At 48.5% G+C, this 22,820-nt stretch overlaps 6 protein-coding genes and 2 pseudogenes across 12 annotated transcripts; all 8 read right to left on the reverse strand.

The window, feature by feature from the left end:
* Positions 1–223: 223 nt before the first annotated feature.
* LOC148640700 (histone H1 pseudogene) lies at positions 224–1,203 on the reverse strand (annotated as a pseudogene).
* Positions 1,204–3,481: 2,278 nt separating this feature from the next.
* LOC148640701 (histone H2B 1/2) lies at positions 3,482–6,524 on the reverse strand. 4 transcript variants are annotated; one of them, XM_088618928.1, is made up of 3 exons: positions 5,064–6,520; positions 3,877–3,985; positions 3,482–3,648 (listed from the first exon to the last, which is right to left on the reverse strand). In XM_088618928.1, exon 1 carries the CDS (start codon positions 6,485–6,487, stop codon positions 6,113–6,115), a length of 375 nt encoding a protein of 124 aa, XP_088475054.1. In that variant the 5' UTR covers positions 6,488–6,520; the 3' UTR covers positions 3,482–3,648; positions 3,877–3,985; positions 5,064–6,112. The 4 variants fall into 4 exon arrangements, with proteins under 4 accessions (XP_088475054.1, XP_088475056.1, XP_088475058.1 ...); XM_088618930.1 differs by having other exon boundaries at positions 3,877–3,993; XM_088618932.1 differs by having other exon boundaries at positions 3,482–5,230; positions 6,117–6,524.
* Positions 6,525–9,326: 2,802 nt separating this feature from the next.
* LOC148640702 (histone H3) lies at positions 9,327–9,810 on the reverse strand. The gene has a single exon (XM_088619103.1). It carries the CDS (start codon positions 9,763–9,765, stop codon positions 9,355–9,357), a length of 411 nt encoding a protein of 136 aa, XP_088475229.1. The 5' UTR covers positions 9,766–9,810; the 3' UTR covers positions 9,327–9,354.
* Positions 9,811–10,423: 613 nt separating this feature from the next.
* On the reverse strand, positions 10,424–10,869 carry LOC148640703 (histone H2A). Its single transcript, XM_088618926.1, has one exon. The coding sequence runs from the start codon at positions 10,865–10,867 to the stop codon at positions 10,481–10,483; it is 387 nt and encodes a 128-aa protein (XP_088475052.1). The 5' UTR covers positions 10,868–10,869; the 3' UTR covers positions 10,424–10,480.
* Positions 10,870–11,645: 776 nt separating this feature from the next.
* Positions 11,646–12,625, reverse strand: LOC148640704 (histone H1 pseudogene; annotated as a pseudogene).
* A 2,278-nt stretch (positions 12,626–14,903) lies between these two features.
* LOC148640705 (histone H2B 1/2) lies at positions 14,904–17,946 on the reverse strand. 4 transcript variants are annotated; one of them, XM_088618933.1, is made up of 3 exons: positions 16,486–17,942; positions 15,299–15,407; positions 14,904–15,070 (listed from the first exon to the last, which is right to left on the reverse strand). In XM_088618933.1, the coding sequence occupies exon 1, from the start codon at positions 17,907–17,909 to the stop codon at positions 17,535–17,537; it is 375 nt and encodes a 124-aa protein (XP_088475059.1). In that variant the 5' UTR covers positions 17,910–17,942; the 3' UTR covers positions 14,904–15,070; positions 15,299–15,407; positions 16,486–17,534. The 4 variants fall into 4 exon arrangements, with proteins under 4 accessions (XP_088475059.1, XP_088475060.1, XP_088475062.1 ...); XM_088618934.1 differs by having other exon boundaries at positions 15,299–15,415; XM_088618936.1 differs by having other exon boundaries at positions 14,904–16,652; positions 17,539–17,946.
* Positions 17,947–20,748: 2,802 nt separating this feature from the next.
* LOC148640706 (histone H3) lies at positions 20,749–21,232 on the reverse strand. Its single transcript, XM_088619106.1, has one exon. The coding sequence runs from the start codon at positions 21,185–21,187 to the stop codon at positions 20,777–20,779; it is 411 nt and encodes a 136-aa protein (XP_088475232.1). The 5' UTR covers positions 21,188–21,232; the 3' UTR covers positions 20,749–20,776.
* Positions 21,233–21,845: 613 nt separating this feature from the next.
* LOC148640707 (histone H2A) lies at positions 21,846–22,304 on the reverse strand. Its single transcript, XM_088618927.1, has one exon. The coding sequence runs from the start codon at positions 22,287–22,289 to the stop codon at positions 21,903–21,905; it is 387 nt and encodes a 128-aa protein (XP_088475053.1). The 5' UTR covers positions 22,290–22,304; the 3' UTR covers positions 21,846–21,902.
* Between the last annotated feature and the right edge of the window lie 516 nt (positions 22,305–22,820).

Raw genomic sequence — 22,820 nt, forward strand, 5'->3', positions numbered from 1 at the left:
CCCGCCTCCGAGGGCTCGATATTGAAAAGTCACCATTGTCGCTATTAGAGTGATACATCTGTCACGTTACGTCTTTTCACATGTCCGCTATAGCTGCGAGACTAGCAGTCACACACTAATGAAAACCTCCGTGCCATGTAACAGTGTAACATTTCACCTCAACTTAAACCATTAAATGAAGAGATGCAAGGAGTCACAGCGCTGTTCAATGGAGATCAGAACGTTTAACAAAAAAGCCTTTTAATTCTACACCTCCTCTGTGCACCCACTCTCTACAATAGTATTAAGAATATTTACATTTGTACATTTTACCCAGCATCGCATTTCAGTATCATTTTGAAAAACTACAACCCAGTCCCTCTTCTTGTGTAAAATAATTATGTCTCCCCCCCTATCGAGCGAACCGGCGCTTTCAAGCGGTGAAAAGGGAAAGTCTGCGCTCTCTCTCGGAAGGGCTGGTGGCTCTTAGAAGAGCCTTTGGGTTTGTAGGAAATTAAGTCGAGGGTCGATCGCTCACTTCTTCTTGGGAGCCGCTTTCTTAGCTTTGGCCGTCTTGGGTTTGTCCACCTTGGGCTTCGCTGCCTTGGCTTTCTTCGGGCTCTTCGCCTTCTTAGGCGCCGCTGGCTTCTTGGCCTTCTTGGGGCTCTTGGTCGCCTTCTTGGCCGCTGCGGGCTTCGCGGCTTTCTTGGGCGACTTCTTGGCGGCCGCTGGCTTCTTGGTCGCCGCCTTCTTGGGCGACTTCTTGGCGGCCGCTGGCTTCTTAGCCGCGGCGGGTTTCTTGGCCGCCGGCTTCTTGGCTTTGGCGGCGACGGCGGCTTTCTTCACGGGCTTGGGCTTGGTCTCCGCCTGCTTCTTGTTGAGCTTGAAGGAGCCCGAGGCGCCGGTGCCCTTGGTCTGCACCAGGGTGCCCTTGGTCACCAGGCTCTTGATGGCCAGCTTGACGCGGGAGTTGTTCTTCTCCACGTCGTAGCCGCCGGCCGCCAGGGACTTCTTCAGGGCGGCCAGGGACACGCCGCTCCGCTCCTTGGAGGCGGACACGGCCTGCAGGATGAGCTCTCCCACGCTGGGGCCCGCTTTCTTGGGCTTGGCGGCGCTCTTCTTCTTGGGCGCCTTGGCCGGCGCGGCGGCGGGGGCCGGAGCGACTTCTTCTGCCATCGCTGCGTCTCTGTCTGCTGTCGGACTGTCTGCGGCTCCGCGCGCAGGGCGGAACTTCAAGGCCGCATGAGAACCGTGGAGACTCAACCGCTGCTGCTGCTGCAGCTCCGCTCCGCACAGCCCGCTCGCACTTGTGTTTTCTCCCCGCACAAAACTGCCCCGTAATCCTCACAGATACACCGAATCGATTATCAAATACATGAAGTACGGAGAAAACCCCCTGCTCTTTAATATGCAGTTGAGTTACAGATTTTTCTGTACGATCATTTTGACAGAATTGCCCAGAGTCCAACAACAGCGCACACGAAAGGCGGTGTTCAACCGGCACTTCGTCGTCTATTTCTAAAATAAATGTACGTAAAACGTCAGTAAAGAGAAAAACAAGGTGTAAATAATACAGTCGAGACCGACGGTCATGTAACACAATAAGAATGAATTCTGAAATATTTAAAACGGATGATTTATTTTGCTCTATGTTCAGTGTCATTAACACACTCCCGGACTCGCTGTTTCTAAGAAGGAGACGGACAAGTTTTGTCAAACTAGCCAGTTTTATCCCTGTGAAATTCGGAGTATTTCGAGTTTTTCCAGCGATACGCTTTTACAAAATGCTGTACAAGCGTATTCTATGGTTTTGATTATCTCAAATTTTCCAAATCAGTTATTTCAATGGCGATTCTTCAACGGGGCTTTAGTAAAGACGGCGACTCTCTACCGTCAATACCAACATTCCTGAAGCTCTTTCTAAACCTGTTACTTCGGATTGCAGTTCCTCCAGATCCTTCAGCATCGTCCCAGCTTCTCGGGAGGAGACAGTTAGCAGACAGCCCGTGATATTACTGTTCGTACAAGACGGGCAGAAAAAAAGAATTTCAGAATGCTAAGTTTTATCTTTCATCTGGCTGGTGTGAACGCCCGTCCATTCCCCAGACATTTAAATTAAGAAGTTTGTCTCTGGGGCTCACGGTAGGGCTAATACCAATTCAACAGGAACAGGGCTCTAGGCTGGAGACATGCAGACTCCATACAGAACGATTCTTCTATTCGGAATTAAAATCAAGACCTGCAAGGCAGCAGTTTTAGACGCTTTATTTTGAAACCTATCTTGATAATATTCGTCAAATGGAAGACCTACACTATTACTGAATTATCCAAACGGTGTAGAAACACCCAGAGTTCTTGTATTTAGTTAATTGTCAGTTCTGCCATGTGTCTGTGTGTGGGGGGGTATTCTCATTAATTCTTCACTCTTGCTACAGATTAATTTTGTTCTAGACCATTAGTCATAAAACACCAAACTGCTGCTGTGTGAATTCCCTTTTATAGAACAGCAATCGCTCCTTGGCAAAGAAACAGTCTAAATACACCAAACAAGTGTTGTAGTTTTTTAAACAGGAGACACTTCTTTACCCAAAGAGCTGTGGGAGAATGGAGCAAGTTGTCCAGCCATGTTGATCCCCTCGCTACTCTGTACAGACAACAGGGTGAGATCTGGGTCCATTCAAAATAAGAATAAGGTGAATGAATGTAGTTCAGCACTGTATGACAGCGGCTGCCTACAGCCCTCAGATCCCTTTTCTTAAAGCCCTCAGGTCTGGCAGTAGGAGTGTCTGAGCTCTGGATCAGAAGGGGAGCAGCGCTGAGAGAGCTGTGGCCTCCATCCCTCTGCCAGTGGGGAGAGGAGCCCCTGGAGAGCTGAACCTCCTGGAGGACAGGAGCAGAAGAGACCAGCTCCTGTCCTCCCTTAGCCCCTGGGAGAGGAGGAACTAAGCAGGGCCAGAAACTCAAGGGCTGTGGTTTCTCACACAGGGAAGTTTCTGTATCATTATTACAATCAAAGCTTTTCTTTAGTAATGGGAGTAAACAGCAGGTGTTGCGGTTGGGAGGACAGGCGGCGCTCTGATCCTCAGACAGCGGTCAGCACAGCAACACACGACCGAACTGGAGGGCGTTGGGTCAGGGAGAAGAGGGTCATGCGACCTGCAAGTGAAGCCAGAATGAACTATCGAACCAGCGAGAGGAGGGGTAACAGCTGTCTTCTCCCCCAGGCCAGAGCTCAGGGCCTGACCCCATGAAGACAGACCCCAGAGCAGGACCCTGCTGTCTTCCAGCTCGGAGGCTCCTCCCTCAGGGGCACAGGGAGCTGGAGAGACCCCAGGGCTATTGACCTCTGACCCCTGGCAGACTCGGGCCTCACTGCAGCAGAACACAGCCTGTGTGGCGACTGGGGGTCTGAGCTGCACCCCTGGGCAGCCTCTGTCCTCCGACTGTGAGCTGGGAAACTGGCGAAGTCACAGGCGAGATATTTAAAGAGCGACTTGCAGAATTCAATTCAATGCAATTTATTTTGATATAACGCCTTTTACAACAAGGTTGCCCCAAGGCGCTGAACAAAGCAAGTGACCATACAGGTTGTGAATACATCGTGTGAACCACGATGTCCCTCTTGGATCCATAGCAGTGATGCAGCATCCAACTCAAATGGTGCCCAGCCTGGACATGTGGGGAGGAGAATAGGATAGTTTGGTCAGAACAGATGTAGCTACCTGGTGGGCCAACACAGAGACACACAATGGCATGTACAGCAGCACCAGCAGCCATGGTTTCAGCAGGCTATAATTTAAGGTGTGAGCAGGCTAGACTGAAGTAATAGGTCTTCAGTCTGAATTTGAATACTGAGATCGACATTAATAAGTTCCATTAGATAGACAGATGCCTGACCTCTGAGAGGGGTCTCACACAGCGCTGGGTCACGACGCTGCACAGAGCTGGAGACACGGCTTCACCCGGGAGGAACGTGAAGTCTTACCGAAGGCAGTCAGAGCTGTGACTTCAGAACTCAGGGTGAAGGAAAAGAAAGGATTATGAGCTGATAGTGAGGGCAGCATGCTGGTAGAGTGGCTTGCATCGCAACCTCACAGCACTGGGGCTCTGGGTTCAATTAGCCCACCTGGCAGTGCTGCAGCTCTGTGCAGTAATGCACTGTATACCCCAGCAGACTGGTACCTGTTGGCTCTGTGCAGTATTGTATACCCCAGCAGACTGGTACCTGTTGGCTCTGGGCAGTAATGTATACCCCAGAGGACTGGTACCTGTTGGCTCTGTGCAGTAATGTATACCCCAACGGACTGGTACCTGTTGGCAATCACAGCTGGAATCTCACCTCTCTCAACCTGTCCATACTCTACTGAGAAAACTACAACACATATATCACAGCTGGACTCTCACACCCTCCCCAGACTCTTCTGAGAAAATATACAGAAAAGAAAACCATAACTAGAATCTAACTCCTTTCACCCTACCCGAACTCTTCTGAGAAAATCTACAGCACAGAAATCACAAGTACAGATGTGTTGATCAGCTTTTCAGCTACAGCTAGCGGTCACATAAGATGTAGTACATTAAAACAAAAAATACTATACATTTTATATGACTGGAGGTTTAGAATATTTCTTGATGGTTTGGATATTATTAAATCCGTGCTTTTTAGAATCTCCGTACCTTTCTGACGGGGAATTATTTGTTTTAAGGAATATAGAAATGTATAAAAATAGAATAGTTTCGGACTAAAATCTCATCTTTCCAGGTTTTACGAGCCCCCAGGACGTGAGAGCAGGGAAAGACACACAACTTCTTAGCAGCAAAACATTCACATGTGTGTCTGTGAGAAAACAGTTAAGTCGATATAATATCGATTTAATAACACTGCTCCTTTCTCAAATATCGGAATTGCATTTCGAGTTCGTCTCTTCCTCTGCACCATTTCTAGTTTTTTAAACCAGCAAGGCGCACAGTAAATTAAATTAGCAAATTAAATTCACTCCTTTAACCTGCGTTCCGTTTACTATTTATTAATGACCCGACACTAAAACCGCAATCAAACAGCAAAAAGAAATAATTTAACTCACCAGAGATCCACAGTTGAAATCGTTCATTTTTGTGGACTGCGGTTCTTATTTTAAAGACTTTCGCCATGTTTTCCAGACAAGCGTGTCCTGATCTTCTCTCTCCTGCTCCCTCTGCTGGACAGTCGTGGTCTCTGCACCCAGGAGCTCTGCCCTGGTTCAGCTGTAACCTTACAAACAGGGAGATACTTTTCTCGGTCCTGTAACGGTTTCTCTGTCAAAGCAACTGCTCTTTCTCACAAGAAGAATTTGAGTATTTAATTCTATCAATGGAAAAATATTGATAAAGTTGGACATATTTATGTTATTCATCTCGGTTTTCTATAGTAAAGACTCGTATTATAGTAATACCGAAATTCCACAGAAAACGTCAATATCCTGCATTTTCAAAACGTACTCCATCTCAAGATAAACAGCAATTGAAAAATCAGAGCCATGTTTCGCTTCAAAAAGATCTGAAATGATTGTTTCAGGTCCGTCATGGGGCTCTTGTGGAAGTTCGCCCGATTTAGACTGCCTAAAAACATGCACCCATATAATAACAGGATTTAGACGCAGTTGTACATTTCTAATCGTTAAAAGACAAACTAAAAATAAAAAGGAGAAAACATGCAAGCGGACCTGGTTGAGACACGATCCCTCCTCTTCTCCGACTCGCGCAGCAGCAGAAACATTAACCTCTTCCCTGCCGGAGAGCCGAGAGGCACGAACAGTACTGGTGTTCACGTTATTTGACGTGAAATCCCTATTAATTAGCCATAAATGATACTTCCCGAAAATGCATATTCGGATTAAACCAACAAAACGTCCTTCAGACAGCTTGCAATATTGAACGCAAACGGAATCTGCATACAATACACACGTGAAATGTAGACGGAGCCTGTTCTGTCCAAAACGTTTAATGACCGCAGCTCAAACGCCCTACGGTATTTCGGATAAAGCACTAACATGCACAAACACACAAAAAGAGGTCATGACTGCTCCTTCTCGACTCTGTGGGTGGCTCTTAAAAGAGCCTTTGGGTTCGCTGATCCGGGACGGGCGGGCCGGGTTTACTTGGAGCTGGTGTACTTGGTGACGGCCTTGGTGCCCTCGGACACGGCGTGCTTGGCCAGCTCTCCGGGCAGCAGCAGGCGCACGGCGGTCTGGATCTCCCGGGAGGTGATGGTGGAGCGCTTGTTGTAGTGCGCCAGGCGGGAGGCCTCGCCGGCGATGCGCTCGAAGATGTCGCTGACGAACGAGTTCATGATACCCATGGCCTTCGACGAGATGCCGGTGTCCGGGTGCACCTGCTTCAGCACCTTGTACACGTAGATGGCGTAGCTCTCCTTCCTGGTCTTTCTGCGCTTCTTGCCGCCCTTCCCGGCCGTCTTGGTCACGGCTTTCTTGGAGCCCTTCTTGGGAGCGGATTTCGCTGGTTCAGGCATCTTCACAAACTGCACTCTGTGAAAACAGGCATGAGAGTTCTAGACTCACAGCCCCCTATTTATAGCGCCCGCATGCAAATCAGCTCAGCTCAGCTCAGAAGGCGGCTCATTGGTCAGCTAGAGAGCTGCTCTCCTATTGGCTGCGCTCTGCGCCAATGAAATTCAAACGGGTGAGCGCCAGAGCCGCTCGCTCTGACTCCAGGCGCCTCTCTCTCCCCTCCGCCCGCGCACAGGGGAGCAGAGGGCCGTGTGATCCGTTTAGCACAACCACTCTCATTCCATGTATATCTCCTACTCTAGAAAACAATGTGCTCGGTGTAAACTGCGATTTGTGCAAACTTGGAGTCAAAAGAACTCTTGGTGATATTCTAGGCAATTTTAAAATCAGTTCTGAACTAACAGCATCCTATCGCAACACTTTTGAGCAAATTAGTCTGAGCACAAGAAAACATGACACTAAACCTTTCTACAAAATGAACGTAAGCAGAAGGGCTCTTTGCAAATGGATTTCAAGCGCTTCGTGCGTCTTTGTCTCGACCTCTCGCCGAGTCTGAGCGAACAAAGAGCTGAGCAGCTTCCTGTCGGGGCGGGGAGGATTAGAAACGGCCCGATATCACAAGCTCTTTCTTAAAAAGACAAACCCAGCATGAAGAATAAAAAAACATTTAGAAGCTGAACCCTATTCTGTCCCATTATCTAATAGCAATTTACTACTACGTGCAGATTTTCTGAAATCCGACTCTCATTACGCTTATGTCTCCTACCCTAGAAAACAATGTGCTCGGCGTAAACCGTGCGATTTGTGCAAACTTGGAGTCAAAAGCACAGTTTTGGTGATATAATAATAATAATAAACTTTATTTTATATAGCGCCTTTAAAGGTGGCTTCTCAAAGCGCTTATTCTAGACAACTTTAAAAGCACTTTGGAACAACCAACAGCATTTTATCGCCACACTTTTGAGCTTCAGCATTGGTTTCAAATTAGTCTGAGCAGAATAAAACTAAACACTAAACCTTTCTACAAAATAGCATGTAGGAGACTAGCTTTTGGCGAATGAAGTGGATTTCAAGCCAAGCTGAGCCGCTTCCTGTCGGGGAGGGGAGGGTTAGAAACGGCCCGATGTGATAACGGCTCTTTCTTAAAAGCCATGAAGCATGCGTGAAAAATAAAAATATTAAGGAAGTGAGCTTCATTCTTTACTCATGACCTAATTAGAATTAGTAGTAATGAGAATAAGAACTACCACTCCATCAAAACGCTTTCAGCAATAAATTATTTCATTAGCAACCTGATCCACACTAATGTAACGATTGATAAGCCCTGCATCTCAATCTAGGAATCATCACAGCAATCGCAAAGTGTTGCTTGCTTTAAAAAAAACACACACATTCTAAAGTGACGGTTTAGATTTCAGCTCTATTTTGATAATGTGGGTGGCTCTTAAAAGAGCCTTTGGGTTGATACGTCGGGGTCCAGTCCGGTAGGGAAGCTCCGCTCCTGTTTAGCCGCCGAAGCCGTACAGGGTGCGGCCCTGGCGCTTCAGCGCGTACACCACGTCCATGGCGGTGACGGTCTTCCTCTTGGCGTGCTCGGTGTAGGTGACGGCGTCGCGGATGACGTTCTCCAGGAACACCTTCAGCACCCCGCGGGTCTCCTCGTAGATCAGCCCGGAGATCCGCTTCACTCCCCCACGGCGAGCCAGGCGGCGGATGGCGGGCTTGGTGATTCCCTGGATGTTGTCGCGGAGAACCTTGCGGTGACGCTTAGCGCCTCCTTTCCCGAGTCCCTTTCCGCCTTTGCCTCTTCCAGACATCTTCAAGTTATCAGTTAGTGATACAACACACACTGCTGGGCTGCAGCCGCGGCGCTTCTCTTTTCAAGCCTGAGAGCGGACCTGCTTGAGACAGGAGGCGCGCTGACACACGAGCCCGCCTCCTCTCCGACCGCAGCAGCAGCCCAGACTGCACAGGAACCTCTTCCCTGCCGGAGAGCTCTCCACCACAGCAGCACCCGAGAGGACAGACCTCGAGTATTCAATGTTTACAGCGGTGCTGTAATATTCTCGTATAGATTTAGACCAATCTAATTCCGCGCTCAACACAAAAACACAGAATTCGGAATGGAAAATGTAGTGTACTACTGTGTATCAGGGTCATGAGCAACTGACAAACAGCATTCATCGTTGTAGCAGTACATATTTCGTTCTCCACCCCTTTTGTATCATTGAATAAAAAATCCAGCTGTTAAAAAGTCCAAAAATGTTTTAAATAAGGACGTCTTTTAAGGCGCTTAAAAAGAAATGTTCCTCCTAAAGTAACTGTAGAAACGTTCTTAAATCATGTCATTGCAATCTCTATCACATGGACTGTCTGAGGCTCATGGATAGTTAGCAGTGGTCCTCACAGATCTGTACGGCAGTATAAACGCTTCTTTTGGAGTGAAATGAAGAGCGATGGAGGGACCAGTAAACGTGCTGTTGCTTAATTGTGAACCGACACCGAACTCGGAAAATAAACAGTAGTGGAAGGGAGGGGTTTGAATGCCAGTCGTTCTTGTATCATTAAAATAGTCTCATGCATTTAAACACTTTCCAATATGGATATGAACGCTAAAAAATAGATGTAGAGCAAAAGGGGAGACGTAAGTCGCTGGTTAACTGCAGCAGTGCAGTCGTGCGCGACTGGGCTTTTACACGAGGGGGTAGAAAACCGCTTCTCAGAACGGATTTCACTTATAAGCTAACCAAACGAGAATTGTGTCTTGTACAGACTATAATGGAAATATTCAACCCTCTCGAGTATTGTGGTGGCTCTTAAAAGAGCCTTTGTGTTCAAGGGAAAAGATCCTGCAGCAGGCGGTCCGTGTCTAAGCCCGCTCCCCGCGGATGCGGCGGGCCAGCTGGATGTCTTTGGGCATGATGGTCACCCTCTTGGCGTGGATGGCGCACAGGTTGGTGTCCTCGAAGAGCCCCACCAGGTAAGCCTCGCTGGCCTCCTGCAGAGCCATGACGGCGGAGCTCTGGAAGCGCAGGTCGGTCTTGAAGTCCTGGGCGATCTCTCTCACCAGGCGCTGGAAGGGCAGCTTGCGGATCAGCAGCTCGGTGGACTTCTGGTAGCGGCGGATCTCCCGCAGAGCCACGGTGCCGGGCCTGTAGCGGTGGGGCTTCTTCACGCCGCCGGTGGCGGGGGCGCTCTTGCGGGCAGCCTTGGTGGCCAGCTGCTTCCTGGGCGCCTTGCCGCCGGTGGACTTGCGAGCGGTCTGCTTGGTTCTCGCCATCTTCCTCGCTGCTCTTCACAATCAGCACTGTACTGAGAGCAGCAGCCCGCACTCGGGTTTATATGCGCAGACAGCCCCGTCCTGATTGGTTAAAAGGGGCACAGGGGGGAGGAGGGTGTAACTCTGATTGGACGGTTTGAAACCGAGCGCGCAGCTCCTACACTCCTTGCGGGTTTAATATGAGACACAAAGATCGATTTTCCTTGATTTATAAACTAAAAGCAAGTTCAGGCGTTTTTATACCTCGATACCTGTAAAGTGGCAAGGATTTTGATGACTGTTTTAGCTAGAATATAGGACAAGAATAGTGACATCGTATAATACTACTATAATAACGTTAATATGATTTCTAGTGATAGTAATATGTGACTCGGGAGGAGAGCGTTGTGCTGAGGGACAAGACCACTTGAAAGACTAATATCATAATAATACGAATTTTATTAATTCAATTACAAGTACAATAAGGAATTCAGATACCTCTTTGGTTTGTAATTAAAAGGTTAAAACGAAGCGAATATAGAAATGTTATGAACTGTATTGCGAGCGCAACAAATCGCTCTTCCATACAGCAGATTCACCACTTAAATTTGTTAGTAAAACCTTGTAAACGCTGAAGTTACACAAGTCAACAGAAATCGCTCTTTTCAAGAGGCTGTGGGTGGCTCTTAAAAGAGCCTTTGTGTTCGGGGTCAGTCGGAGGTCTCTGCCGGGCTGTTTACTTGCTCTTGGCCGGCTTCTCGGTCTTCTTGGGCAGCAGCACCGCCTGGATGTTGGGCAGCACGCCGCCCTGCGCGATGGTCACGCCGCCCAGCAGCTTGTTCAGCTCCTCGTCGTTGCGGACGGCCAGCTGCAGGTGCCGGGGGATGATGCGGGTCTTCTTGTTGTCCCGGGCGGCGTTGCCAGCCAGCTCCAGGATCTCGGCGGTCAGGTACTCCAGCACCGCGGCCAGATACACCGGGGCTCCGGCGCCGACCCGCTCGGCATAGTTTCCCTTGCGCAGCAGCCGGTGGACACGGCCCACAGGGAACTGCAGTCCGGCCCTGGAAGAGCGAGTCTTGGCCTTGGCTCTGGCCTTACCGCCGGTCTTTCCTCTGCCGCTCATCTTGTAATGTCTAGCTTGTCCGAAGAAGTCTGACAATAATGATCATAAGCGCTCTGCCACCCCGCTTTTGAAGACTCGCGGCTGAATTTGATTGGATGGACCGGAACAAGCTCTCCACCCAATCAGAGATCAGTGTTGCCAACCAGCGCTCTCGGTCTCCACCAATCAACAGGCAGGAGGGAAATTCGGACTCTGAACACAGAGCGCGGCTCTGCTGCCGAGCGAGGACAAATGTGTTTTTCAATTTCAAGCTTATTATCGTTATTCTCATACACAGGTATATGTAATTGTGAAATGCTATTTAGCTAGCTCTCAGACGTTAAGTGGTAAAAAAACAACAATAAAGTTGCATAAGAAACAGAGACAACAGGCCATGTGCAGAACAACAGGCGAATAGCAAAACTACAACAGTTCATGTGCAAAACACTTTGCTTAAACGGTCATTTTTTATGCTTTAAAAAGTGTATATTTTAGTGAATTTCACCACCGTCTGACTCTCAGTAACCACGCTACCTTGAGTGGAATTAAGCTCAACTCCCATAAGAATCTGGATCACCCGCCTCCGAGGGCTCGATATTGAAAAGTCACCATTGTCGCTATTAGAGTGATACATCTGTCACGTTACGTCTTTTCACATGTCCGCTATAGCTGCGAGACTAGCAGTCACACACTAATGAAAACCTCCGTGCCATGTAACAGTGTAACATTTCACCTCAACTTAAACCATTAAATGAAGAGATGCAAGGAGTCACAGCGCTGTTCAATGGAGATCAGAACGTTTAACAAAAAAGCCTTTTAATTCTACACCTCCTCTGTGCACCCACTCTCTACAATAGTATTAAGAATATTTACATTTGTACATTTTACCCAGCATCGCATTTCAGTATCATTTTGAAAAACTACAACCCAGTCCCTCTTCTTGTGTAAAATAATTATGTCTCCCCCCCTATCGAGCGAACCGGCGCTTTCAAGCGGTGAAAAGGGAAAGTCTGCGCTCTCTCTCGGAAGGGCTGGTGGCTCTTAGAAGAGCCTTTGGGTTTGTAGGAAATTAAGTCGAGGGTCGATCGCTCACTTCTTCTTGGGAGCCGCTTTCTTAGCTTTGGCCGTCTTGGGTTTGGCCACCTTGGGCTTCGCTGCCTTGGCTTTCTTCGGGCTCTTCGCCTTCTTAGGCGCCGCTGGCTTCTTGGCCTTCTTGGGGCTCTTGGTCGCCTTCTTGGCCGCTGCGGGCTTCGCGGCTTTCTTGGGCGACTTCTTGGCGGCCGCTGGCTTCTTGGTCGCCGCCTTCTTGGGCGACTTCTTGGCGGCCGCTGGCTTCTTAGCCGCGGCGGGTTTCTTGGCCGCCGGCTTCTTGGCTTTGGCGGCGACGGCGGCTTTCTTCACGGGCTTGGGCTTGGTCTCCGCCTGCTTCTTGTTGAGCTTGAAGGAGCCCGAGGCGCCGGTGCCCTTGGTCTGCACCAGGGTGCCCTTGGTCACCAGGCTCTTGATGGCCAGCTTGACGCGGGAGTTGTTCTTCTCCACGTCGTAGCCGCCGGCCGCCAGGGACTTCTTCAGGGCGGCCAGGGACACGCCGCTCCGCTCCTTGGAGGCGGACACGGCCTGCAGGATGAGCTCTCCCACGCTGGGGCCCGCTTTCTTGGGCTTGGCGGCGCTCTTCTTCTTGGGCGCCTTGGCCGGCGCGGCGGCGGGGGCCGGAGCGACTTCTTCTGCCATCGCTGCGTCTCTGTCTGCTGTCGGACTGTCTGCGGCTCCGCGCGCAGGGCGGAACTTCAAGGCCGCATGAGAACCGTGGAGACTCAACCGCTGCTGCTGCTGCAGCTCCGCTCCGCACAGCCCGCTCGCACTTGTGTTTTCTCCCCGCACAAAACTGCCCCGTAATCCTCACAGATACACCGAATCGATTATCAAATACATGAAGTACGGAGAAAACCCCCTGCTCTTTAATATGCAGTTGAGTTACAGATTTTTCTGTACGATCATTTTGACAGAATTGCCCAGAGTCCAACAACAGCGCACACGAAAGGCGGTGTTCAACCGGCACTTCGTCGTCTATTTCTAAAATAAATGTACGTAAAACGTCAGTAAAGAGAAAAACAAGGTGTAAATAATACAGTCGAGACCGACGGTCATGTAACACAATAAGAATGAATTCTGAAATATTTAAAACGGATGATTTATTTTGCTCTATGTTCAGTGTCATTAACACACTCCCGGACTCGCTGTTTCTAAGAAGGAGACGGACAAGTTTTGTCAAACTAGCCAGTTTTATCCCTGTGAAATTCGGAGTATTTCGAGTTTTTCCAGCGATACGCTTTTACAAAATGCTGTACAAGCGTATTCTATGGTTTTGATTATCTCAAATTTTCCAAATCAGTTATTTCAATGGCGATTCTTCAACGGGGCTTTAGTAAAGACGGCGACTCTCTACCGTCAATACCAACATTCCTGAAGCTCTTTCTAAACCTGTTACTTCGGATTGCAGTTCCTCCAGATCCTTCAGCATCGTCCCAGCTTCTCGGGAGGAGACAGTTAGCAGAAAGCCCGTGATATTACTGTTCGTACAAGACGGGCAGAAAAAAAGAATTTCAGAATGCTAAGTTTTATCTTTCATCTGGCTGGTGTGAACGCCCGTCCATTCCCCAGACATTTAAATTAAGAAGTTTGTCTCTGGGGCTCACGGTAGGGCTAATACCAATTCAACAGGAACAGGGCTCTAGGCTGGAGACATGCAGACTCCATACAGAACGATTCTTCTATTCGGAATTAAAATCAAGACCTGCAAGGCAGCAGTTTTAGACGCTTTATTTTGAAACCTATCTTGATAATATTCGTCAAATGGAAGACCTACACTATTACTGAATTATCCAAACGGTGTAGAAACACCCAGAGTTCTTGTATTTAGTTAATTGTCAGTTCTGCCATGTGTCTGTGTGTGGGGGGGTATTCTCATTAATTCTTCACTCTTGCTACAGATTAATTTTGTTCTAGACCATTAGTCATAAAACACCAAACTGCTGCTGTGTGAATTCCCTTTTATAGAACAGCAATCGCTCCTTGGCAAAGAAACAGTCTAAATACACCAAACAAGTGTTGTAGTTTTTTAAACAGGAGACACTTCTTTACCCAAAGAGCTGTGGGAGAATGGAGCAAGTTGTCCAGCCATGTTGATCCCCTCGCTACTCTGTACAGACAACAGGGTGAGATCTGGGTCCATTCAAAATAAGAATAAGGTGAATGAATGTAGTTCAGCACTGTATGACAGCGGCTGCCTACAGCCCTCAGATCCCTTTTCTTAAAGCCCTCAGGTCTGGCAGTAGGAGTGTCTGAGCTCTGGATCAGAAGGGGAGCAGCGCTGAGAGAGCTGTGGCCTCCATCCCTCTGCCAGTGGGGAGAGGAGCCCCTGGAGAGCTGAACCTCCTGGAGGACAGGAGCAGAAGAGACCAGCTCCTGTCCTCCCTTAGCCCCTGGGAGAGGAGGAACTAAGCAGGGCCAGAAACTCAAGGGCTGTGGTTTCTCACACAGGGAAGTTTCTGTATCATTATTACAATCAAAGCTTTTCTTTAGTAATGGGAGTAAACAGCAGGTGTTGCGGTTGGGAGGACAGGCGGCGCTCTGATCCTCAGACAGCGGTCAGCACAGCAACACACGACCGAACTGGAGGGCGTTGGGTCAGGGAGAAGAGGGTCATGCGACCTGCAAGTGAAGCCAGAATGAACTATCGAACCAGCGAGAGGAGGGGTAACAGCTGTCTTCTCCCCCAGGCCAGAGCTCAGGGCCTGACCCCATGAAGACAGACCCCAGAGCAGGACCCTGCTGTCTTCCAGCTCGGAGGCTCCTCCCTCAGGGGCACAGGGAGCTGGAGAGACCCCAGGGCTATTGACCTCTGACCCCTGGCAGACTCGGGCCTCACTGCAGCAGAACACAGCCTGTGTGGCGACTGGGGGTCTGAGCTGCACCCCTGGGCAGCCTCTGTCCTCCGACTGTGAGCTGGGAAACTGGCGAAGTCACAGGCGAGATATTTAAAGAGCGACTTGCAGAATTCAATTCAATGCAATTTATTTTGATATAACGCCTTTTACAACAAGGTTGCCCCAAGGCGCTGAACAAAGCAAGTGACCATACAGGTTGTGAATACATCGTGTGAACCACGATGTCCCTCTTGGATCCATAGCAGTGATGCAGCATCCAACTCAAATGGTGCCCAGCCTGGACATGTGGGGAGGAGAATAGGATAGTTTGGTCAGAACAGATGTAGCTACCTGGTGGGCCAACACAGAGACACACAATGGCATGTACAGCAGCACCAGCAGCCATGGTTTCAGCAGGCTATAATTTAAGGTGTGAGCAGGCTAGACTGAAGTAATAGGTCTTCAGTCTGAATTTGAATACTGAGATCGACATTAATAAGTTCCATTAGATAGACAGATGCCTGACCTCTGAGAGGGGTCTCACACAGCGCTGGGTCACGACGCTGCACAGAGCTGGAGACACGGCTTCACCCGGGAGGAACGTGAAGTCTTACCGAAGGCAGTCAGAGCTGTGACTTCAGAACTCAGGGTGAAGGAAAAGAAAGGATTATGAGCTGATAGTGAGGGCAGCATGCTGGTAGAGTGGCTTGCATCGCAACCTCACAGCACTGGGGCTCTGGGTTCAATTAGCCCACCTGGCAGTGCTGCAGCTCTGTGCAGTAATGCACTGTATACCCCAGCAGACTGGTACCTGTTGGCTCTGTGCAGTATTGTATACCCCAGCAGACTGGTACCTGTTGGCTCTGGGCAGTAATGTATACCCCAGAGGACTGGTACCTGTTGGCTCTGTGCAGTAATGTATACCCCAACGGACTGGTACCTGTTGGCAATCACAGCTGGAATCTCACCTCTCTCAACCTGTCCATACTCTACTGAGAAAACTACAACACATATATCACAGCTGGACTCTCACACCCTCCCCAGACTCTTCTGAGAAAATATACAGAAAAGAAAACCATAACTAGAATCTAACTCCTTTCACCCTACCCGAACTCTTCTGAGAAAATCTACAGCACAGAAATCACAAGTACAGATGTGTTGATCAGCTTTTCAGCTACAGCTAGCGGTCACATAAGATGTAGTACATTAAAACAAAAAATACTATACATTTTATATGACTGGAGGTTTAGAATATTTCTTGATGGTTTGGATATTATTAAATCCGTGCTTTTTAGAATCTCCGTACCTTTCTGACGGGGAATTATTTGTTTTAAGGAATATAGAAATGTATAAAAATAGAATAGTTTCGGACTAAAATCTCATCTTTCCAGGTTTTACGAGCCCCCAGGACGTGAGAGCAGGGAAAGACACACAACTTCTTAGCAGCAAAACATTCACATGTGTGTCTGTGAGAAAACAGTTAAGTCGATATAATATCGATTTAATAACACTGCTCCTTTCTCAAATATCGGAATTGCATTTCGAGTTCGTCTCTTCCTCTGCACCATTTCTAGTTTTTTAAACCAGCAAGGCGCACAGTAAATTAAATTAGCAAATTAAATTCACTCCTTTAACCTGCGTTCCGTTTACTATTTATTAATGACCCGACACTAAAACCGCAATCAAACAGCAAAAAGAAATAATTTAACTCACCAGAGATCCACAGTTGAAATCGTTCATTTTTGTGGACTGCGGTTCTTATTTTAAAGACTTTCGCCATGTTTTCCAGACAAGCGTGTCCTGATCTTCTCTCTCCTGCTCCCTCTGCTGGACAGTCGTGGTCTCTGCACCCAGGAGCTCTGCCCTGGTTCAGCTGTAACCTTACAAACAGGGAGATACTTTTCTCGGTCCTGTAACGGTTTCTCTGTCAAAGCAACTGCTCTTTCTCACAAGAAGAATTTGAGTATTTAATTCTATCAATGGAAAAATATTGATAAAGTTGGACATATTTATGTTATTCATCTCGGTTTTCTATAGTAAAGACTCGTATTATAGTAATACCGAAATTCCACAGAAAACGTCAATATCCTGCATTTTCAAAACGTACTCCATCTCAAGATAAACAGCAATTGAAAAATCAGAGCCATGTTTCGCTTCAAAAAGATCTGAAATGATTGTTTCAGGTCCGTCATGGGGCTCTTGTGGAAGTTCGCCCGATTTAGACTGCCTAAAAACATGCACCCATATAATAACAGGATTTAGACGCAGTTGTACATTTCTAATCGTTAAAAGACAAACTAAAAATAAAAAGGAGAAAACATGCAAGCGGACCTGGTTGAGACACGATCCCTCCTCTTCTCCGACTCGCGCAGCAGCAGAAACATTAACCTCTTCCCTGCCGGAGAGCCGAGAGGCACGAACAGTACTGGTGTTCACGTTATTTGACGTGAAATCCCTATTAATTAGCCATAAATGATACTTCCCGAAAATGCATATTCGGATTAAACCAACAAAACGTCCTTCAGACAGCTTGCAATATTGAACGCAAACGGAATCTGCATACAATACACACGTGAAATGTAGACGGAGCCTGTTCTGTCCAAAACGTTTAATGACCGCAGCTCAAACGCCCTACGGTATTTCGGATAAAGCACTAACATGCACAAACACACAAAAAGAGGTCATGACTGCTCCTTCTCGACTCTGTGGGTGGCTCTTAAAAGAGCCTTTGGGTTCGCTGATCCGGGACGGGCGGGCCGGGTTTACTTGGAGCTGGTGTACTTGGTGACGGCCTTGGTGCCCTCGGACACGGCGTGCTTGGCCAGCTCTCCGGGCAGCAGCAGGCGCACGGCGGTCTGGATCTCCCGGGAGGTGATGGTGGAGCGCTTGTTGTAGTGCGCCAGGCGGGAGGCCTCGCCGGCGATGCGCTCGAAGATGTCGCTGACGAACGAGTTCATGATACCCATGGCCTTCGACGAGATGCCGGTGTCCGGGTGCACCTGCTTCAGCACCTTGTACACGTAGATGGCGTAGCTCTCCTTCCTGGTCTTTCTGCGCTTCTTGCCGCCCTTCCCGGCCGTCTTGGTCACGGCTTTCTTGGAGCCCTTCTTGGGAGCGGATTTCGCTGGTTCAGGCATCTTCACAAACTGCACTCTGTGAAAACAGGCATGAGAGTTCTAGACTCACAGCCCCCTATTTATAGCGCCCGCATGCAAATCAGCTCAGCTCAGCTCAGAAGGCGGCTCATTGGTCAGCTAGAGAGCTGCTCTCCTATTGGCTGCGCTCTGCGCCAATGAAATTCAAACGGGTGAGCGCCAGAGCCGCTCGCTCTGACTCCAGGCGCCTCTCTCTCCCCTCCGCCCGCGCACAGGGGAGCAGAGGGCCGTGTGATCCGTTTAGCACAACCACTCTCATTCCATGTATATCTCCTACTCTAGAAAACAATGTGCTCGGTGTAAACTGCGATTTGTGCAAACTTGGAGTCAAAAGAACTCTTGGTGATATTCTAGGCAATTTTAAAATCAGTTCTGAACTAACAGCATCCTATCGCAACACTTTTGAGCAAATTAGTCTGAGCACAAGAAAACATGACACTAAACCTTTCTACAAAATGAACGTAAGCAGAAGGGCTCTTTGCAAATGGATTTCAAGCGCTTCGTGCGTCTTTGTCTCGACCTCTCGCCGAGTCTGAGCGAACAAAGAGCTGAGCAGCTTCCTGTCGGGGCGGGGAGGATTAGAAACGGCCCGATATCACAAGCTCTTTCTTAAAAAGACAAACCCAGCATGAAGAATAAAAAAACATTTAGAAGCTGAACCCTATTCTGTCCCATTATCTAATAGCAATTTACTACTACGTGCAGATTTTCTGAAATCCGACTCTCATTACGCTTATGTCTCCTACCCTAGAAAACAATGTGCTCGGCGTAAACCGTGCGATTTGTGCAAACTTGGAGTCAAAAGCACAGTTTTGGTGATATAATAATAATAATAAACTTTATTTTATATAGCGCCTTTAAAGGTGGCTTCTCAAAGCGCTTATTCTAGACAACTTTAAAAGCACTTTGGAACAACCAACAGCATTTTATCGCCACACTTTTGAGCTTCAGCATTGGTTTCAAATTAGTCTGAGCAGAATAAAACTAAACACTAAACCTTTCTACAAAATAGCATGTAGGAGACTAGCTTTTGGCGAATGAAGTGGATTTCAAGCCAAGCTGAGCCGCTTCCTGTCGGGGAGGGGAGGGTTAGAAACGGCCCGATGTGATAACGGCTCTTTCTTAAAAGCCATGAAGCATGCGTGAAAAATAAAAATATTAAGGAAGTGAGCTTCATTCTTTACTCATGACCTAATTAGAATTAGTAGTAATGAGAATAAGAACTACCACTCCATCAAAACGCTTTCAGCAATAAATTATTTCATTAGCAACCTGATCCACACTAATGTAACGATTGATAAGCCCTGCATCTCAATCTAGGAATCATCACAGCAATCGCAAAGTGTTGCTTGCTTTAAAAAAAACACACACATTCTAAAGTGACGGTTTAGATTTCAGCTCTATTTTGATAATGTGGGTGGCTCTTAAAAGAGCCTTTGGGTTGATACGTCGGGGTCCAGTCCGGTAGGGAAGCTCCGCTCCTGTTTAGCCGCCGAAGCCGTACAGGGTGCGGCCCTGGCGCTTCAGCGCGTACACCACGTCCATGGCGGTGACGGTCTTCCTCTTGGCGTGCTCGGTGTAGGTGACGGCGTCGCGGATGACGTTCTCCAGGAACACCTTCAGCACCCCGCGGGTCTCCTCGTAGATCAGCCCGGAGATCCGCTTCACTCCCCCACGGCGAGCCAGGCGGCGGATGGCGGGCTTGGTGATTCCCTGGATGTTGTCGCGGAGAACCTTGCGGTGACGCTTAGCGCCTCCTTTCCCGAGTCCCTTTCCGCCTTTGCCTCTTCCAGACATCTTCAAGTTATCAGTTAGTGATACAACACACACTGCTGGGCTGCAGCCGCGGCGCTTCTCTTTTCAAGCCTGAGAGCGGACCTGCTTGAGACAGGAGGCGCGCTGACACACGAGCCCGCCTCCTCTCCGACCGCAGCAGCAGCCCAGACTGCACAGGAACCTCTTCCCTGCCGGAGAGCTCTCCACCACAGCAGCACCCGAGAGGACAGACCTCGAGTATTCAATGTTTACAGCGGTGCTGTAATATTCTCGTATAGATTTAGACCAATCTAATTCCGCGCTCAACACAAAAACACAGAATTCGGAATGGAAAATGTAGTGTACTACTGTGTATCAGGGTCATGAGCAACTGACAAACAGCATTCATCGTTGTAGCAGTACATATTTCGTTCTCCACCCCTTTTGTATCATTGAATAAAAAATCCAGCTGTTAAAAAGTCCAAAAATGTTTTAAATAAGGACGTCTTTTAAGGCGCTTAAAAAGAAATGTTCCTCCTAAAGTAACTGTAGAAACGTTCTTAAATCATGTCATTGCAATCTCTATCACATGGACTGTCTGAGGCTCATGGATAGTTAGCAGTGGTCCTCACAGATCTGTACGGCAGTATAAACGCTTCTTTTGGAGTGAAATGAAGAGCGATGGAGGGACCAGTAAACGTGCTGTTGCTTAATTGTGAACCGACACCGAACTCGGAAAATAAACAGTAGTGGAAGGGAGGGGTTTGAATGCCAGTCGTTCTTGTATCATTAAAATAGTCTCATGCATTTAAACACTTTCCAATATGGATATGAACGCTAAAAAATAGATGTAGAGCAAAAGGGGAGACGTAAGTCGCTGGTTAACTGCAGCAGTGCAGTCGTGCGCGACTGGGCTTTTACACGAGGGGGTAGAAAACCGCTTCTCAGAACGGATTTCACTTATAAGCTAACCAAACGAGAATTGTGTCTTGTACAGACTATAATGGAAATATTCAACCCTCTCGAGTATTGTGGTGGCTCTTAAAAGAGCCTTTGTGTTCAAGGGAAAAGATCCTGCAGCAGGCGGTCCGTGTCTAAGCCCGCTCCCCGCGGATGCGGCGGGCCAGCTGGATGTCTTTGGGCATGATGGTCACCCTCTTGGCGTGGATGGCGCACAGGTTGGTGTCCTCGAAGAGCCCCACCAGGTAAGCCTCGCTGGCCTCCTGCAGAGCCATGACGGCGGAGCTCTGGAAGCGCAGGTCGGTCTTGAAGTCCTGGGCGATCTCTCTCACCAGGCGCTGGAAGGGCAGCTTGCGGATCAGCAGCTCGGTGGACTTCTGGTAGCGGCGGATCTCCCGCAGAGCCACGGTGCCGGGCCTGTAGCGGTGGGGCTTCTTCACGCCGCCGGTGGCGGGGGCGCTCTTGCGGGCAGCCTTGGTGGCCAGCTGCTTCCTGGGCGCCTTGCCGCCGGTGGACTTGCGAGCGGTCTGCTTGGTTCTCGCCATCTTCCTCGCTGCTCTTCACAATCAGCACTGTACTGAGAGCAGCAGCCCGCACTCGGGTTTATATGCGCAGACAGCCCCGTCCTGATTGGTTAAAAGGGGCACAGGGGGGAGGAGGGTGTAACTCTGATTGGACGGTTTGAAACCGAGCGCGCAGCTCCTACACTCCTTGCGGGTTTAATATGAGACACAAAGATCGATTTTCCTTGATTTATAAACTAAAAGCAAGTTCAGGCGTTTTTATACCTCGATACCTGTAAAGTGGCAAGGATTTTGATGACTGTTTTAGCTAGAATATAGGACAAGAATAGTGACATCGTATAATACTACTATAATAACGTTAATATGATTTCTAGTGATAGTAATATGTGACTCGGGAGGAGAGCGTTGTGCTGAGGGACAAGACCACTTGAAAGACTAATATCATAATAATACGAATTTTATTAATTCAATTACAAGTACAATAAGGAATTCAGATACCTCTTTGGTTTGTAATTAAAAGGTTAAAACGAAGCGAATATAGAAATGTTATGAACTGTATTGCGAGCGCAACAAATCGCTCTTCCATACAGCAGATTCACCACTTAAATTTGTTAGTAAAACCTTGTAAACGCTGAAGTTACACAAGTCAACAGAAATCGCTCTTTTCAAGAGGCTGTGGGTGGCTCTTAAAAGAGCCTTTGTGTTCGGGGTCAGTCGGAGGTCTCTGCCGGGCTGTTTACTTGCTCTTGGCCGGCTTCTCGGTCTTCTTGGGCAGCAGCACCGCCTGGATGTTGGGCAGCACGCCGCCCTGCGCGATGGTCACGCCGCCCAGCAGCTTGTTCAGCTCCTCGTCGTTGCGGACGGCCAGCTGCAGGTGCCGGGGGATGATGCGGGTCTTCTTGTTGTCCCGGGCGGCGTTGCCAGCCAGCTCCAGGATCTCGGCGGTCAGGTACTCCAGCACCGCGGCCAGATACACCGGGGCTCCGGCGCCGACCCGCTCGGCATAGTTTCCCTTGCGCAGCAGCCGGTGGACACGGCCCACAGGGAACTGCAGTCCGGCCCTGGAAGAGCGAGTCTTGGCCTTGGCTCTGGCCTTACCGCCGGTCTTTCCTCTGCCGCTCATCTTGTAATGTCTAGCTTGTCCGAAGAAGTCTGACAATAATGATCATAAGCGCTCTGCCACCCCGCTTTTGAAGACTCGCGGCTGAATTTGATTGGATGGACCGGAACAAGCTCTCCACCCAATCAGAGATCAGTGTTGCCAACCAGCGCTCTCGGTCTCCACCAATCAACAGGCAGGAGGGAAATTCGGACTCTGAACACAGAGCGCGGCTCTGCTGCCGAGCGAGGACAAATGTGTTTTTCAATTTCAAGCTTATTATCGTTATTCTCATACACAGGTATATGTAATTGTGAAATGCTATTTAGCTAGCTCTCAGACGTTAAGTGGTAAAAAAACAACAATAAAGTTGCATAAGAAACAGAGACAACAGGCCATGTGCAGAACAACAGGCGAATAGCAAAACTACAACAGTTCATGTGCAAAACACTTTGCTTAAACGGTCATTTTTTATGCTTTAAAAAGTGTATATTTTAGTGAATTTCACCACCGTCTGACTCTCAGTAACCACGCTACCTTGAGTGGAATTAAGCT

The sequence above is a fragment of the Lepisosteus platostomus genome, chromosome 25, assembly GCF_059453375.1.
Source record: "Lepisosteus platostomus isolate fLepPlt1 chromosome 25, fLepPlt1.hap1, whole genome shotgun sequence".
Classification (NCBI taxonomy): domain Eukaryota; kingdom Metazoa; phylum Chordata; class Actinopteri; order Semionotiformes; family Lepisosteidae; genus Lepisosteus; species Lepisosteus platostomus.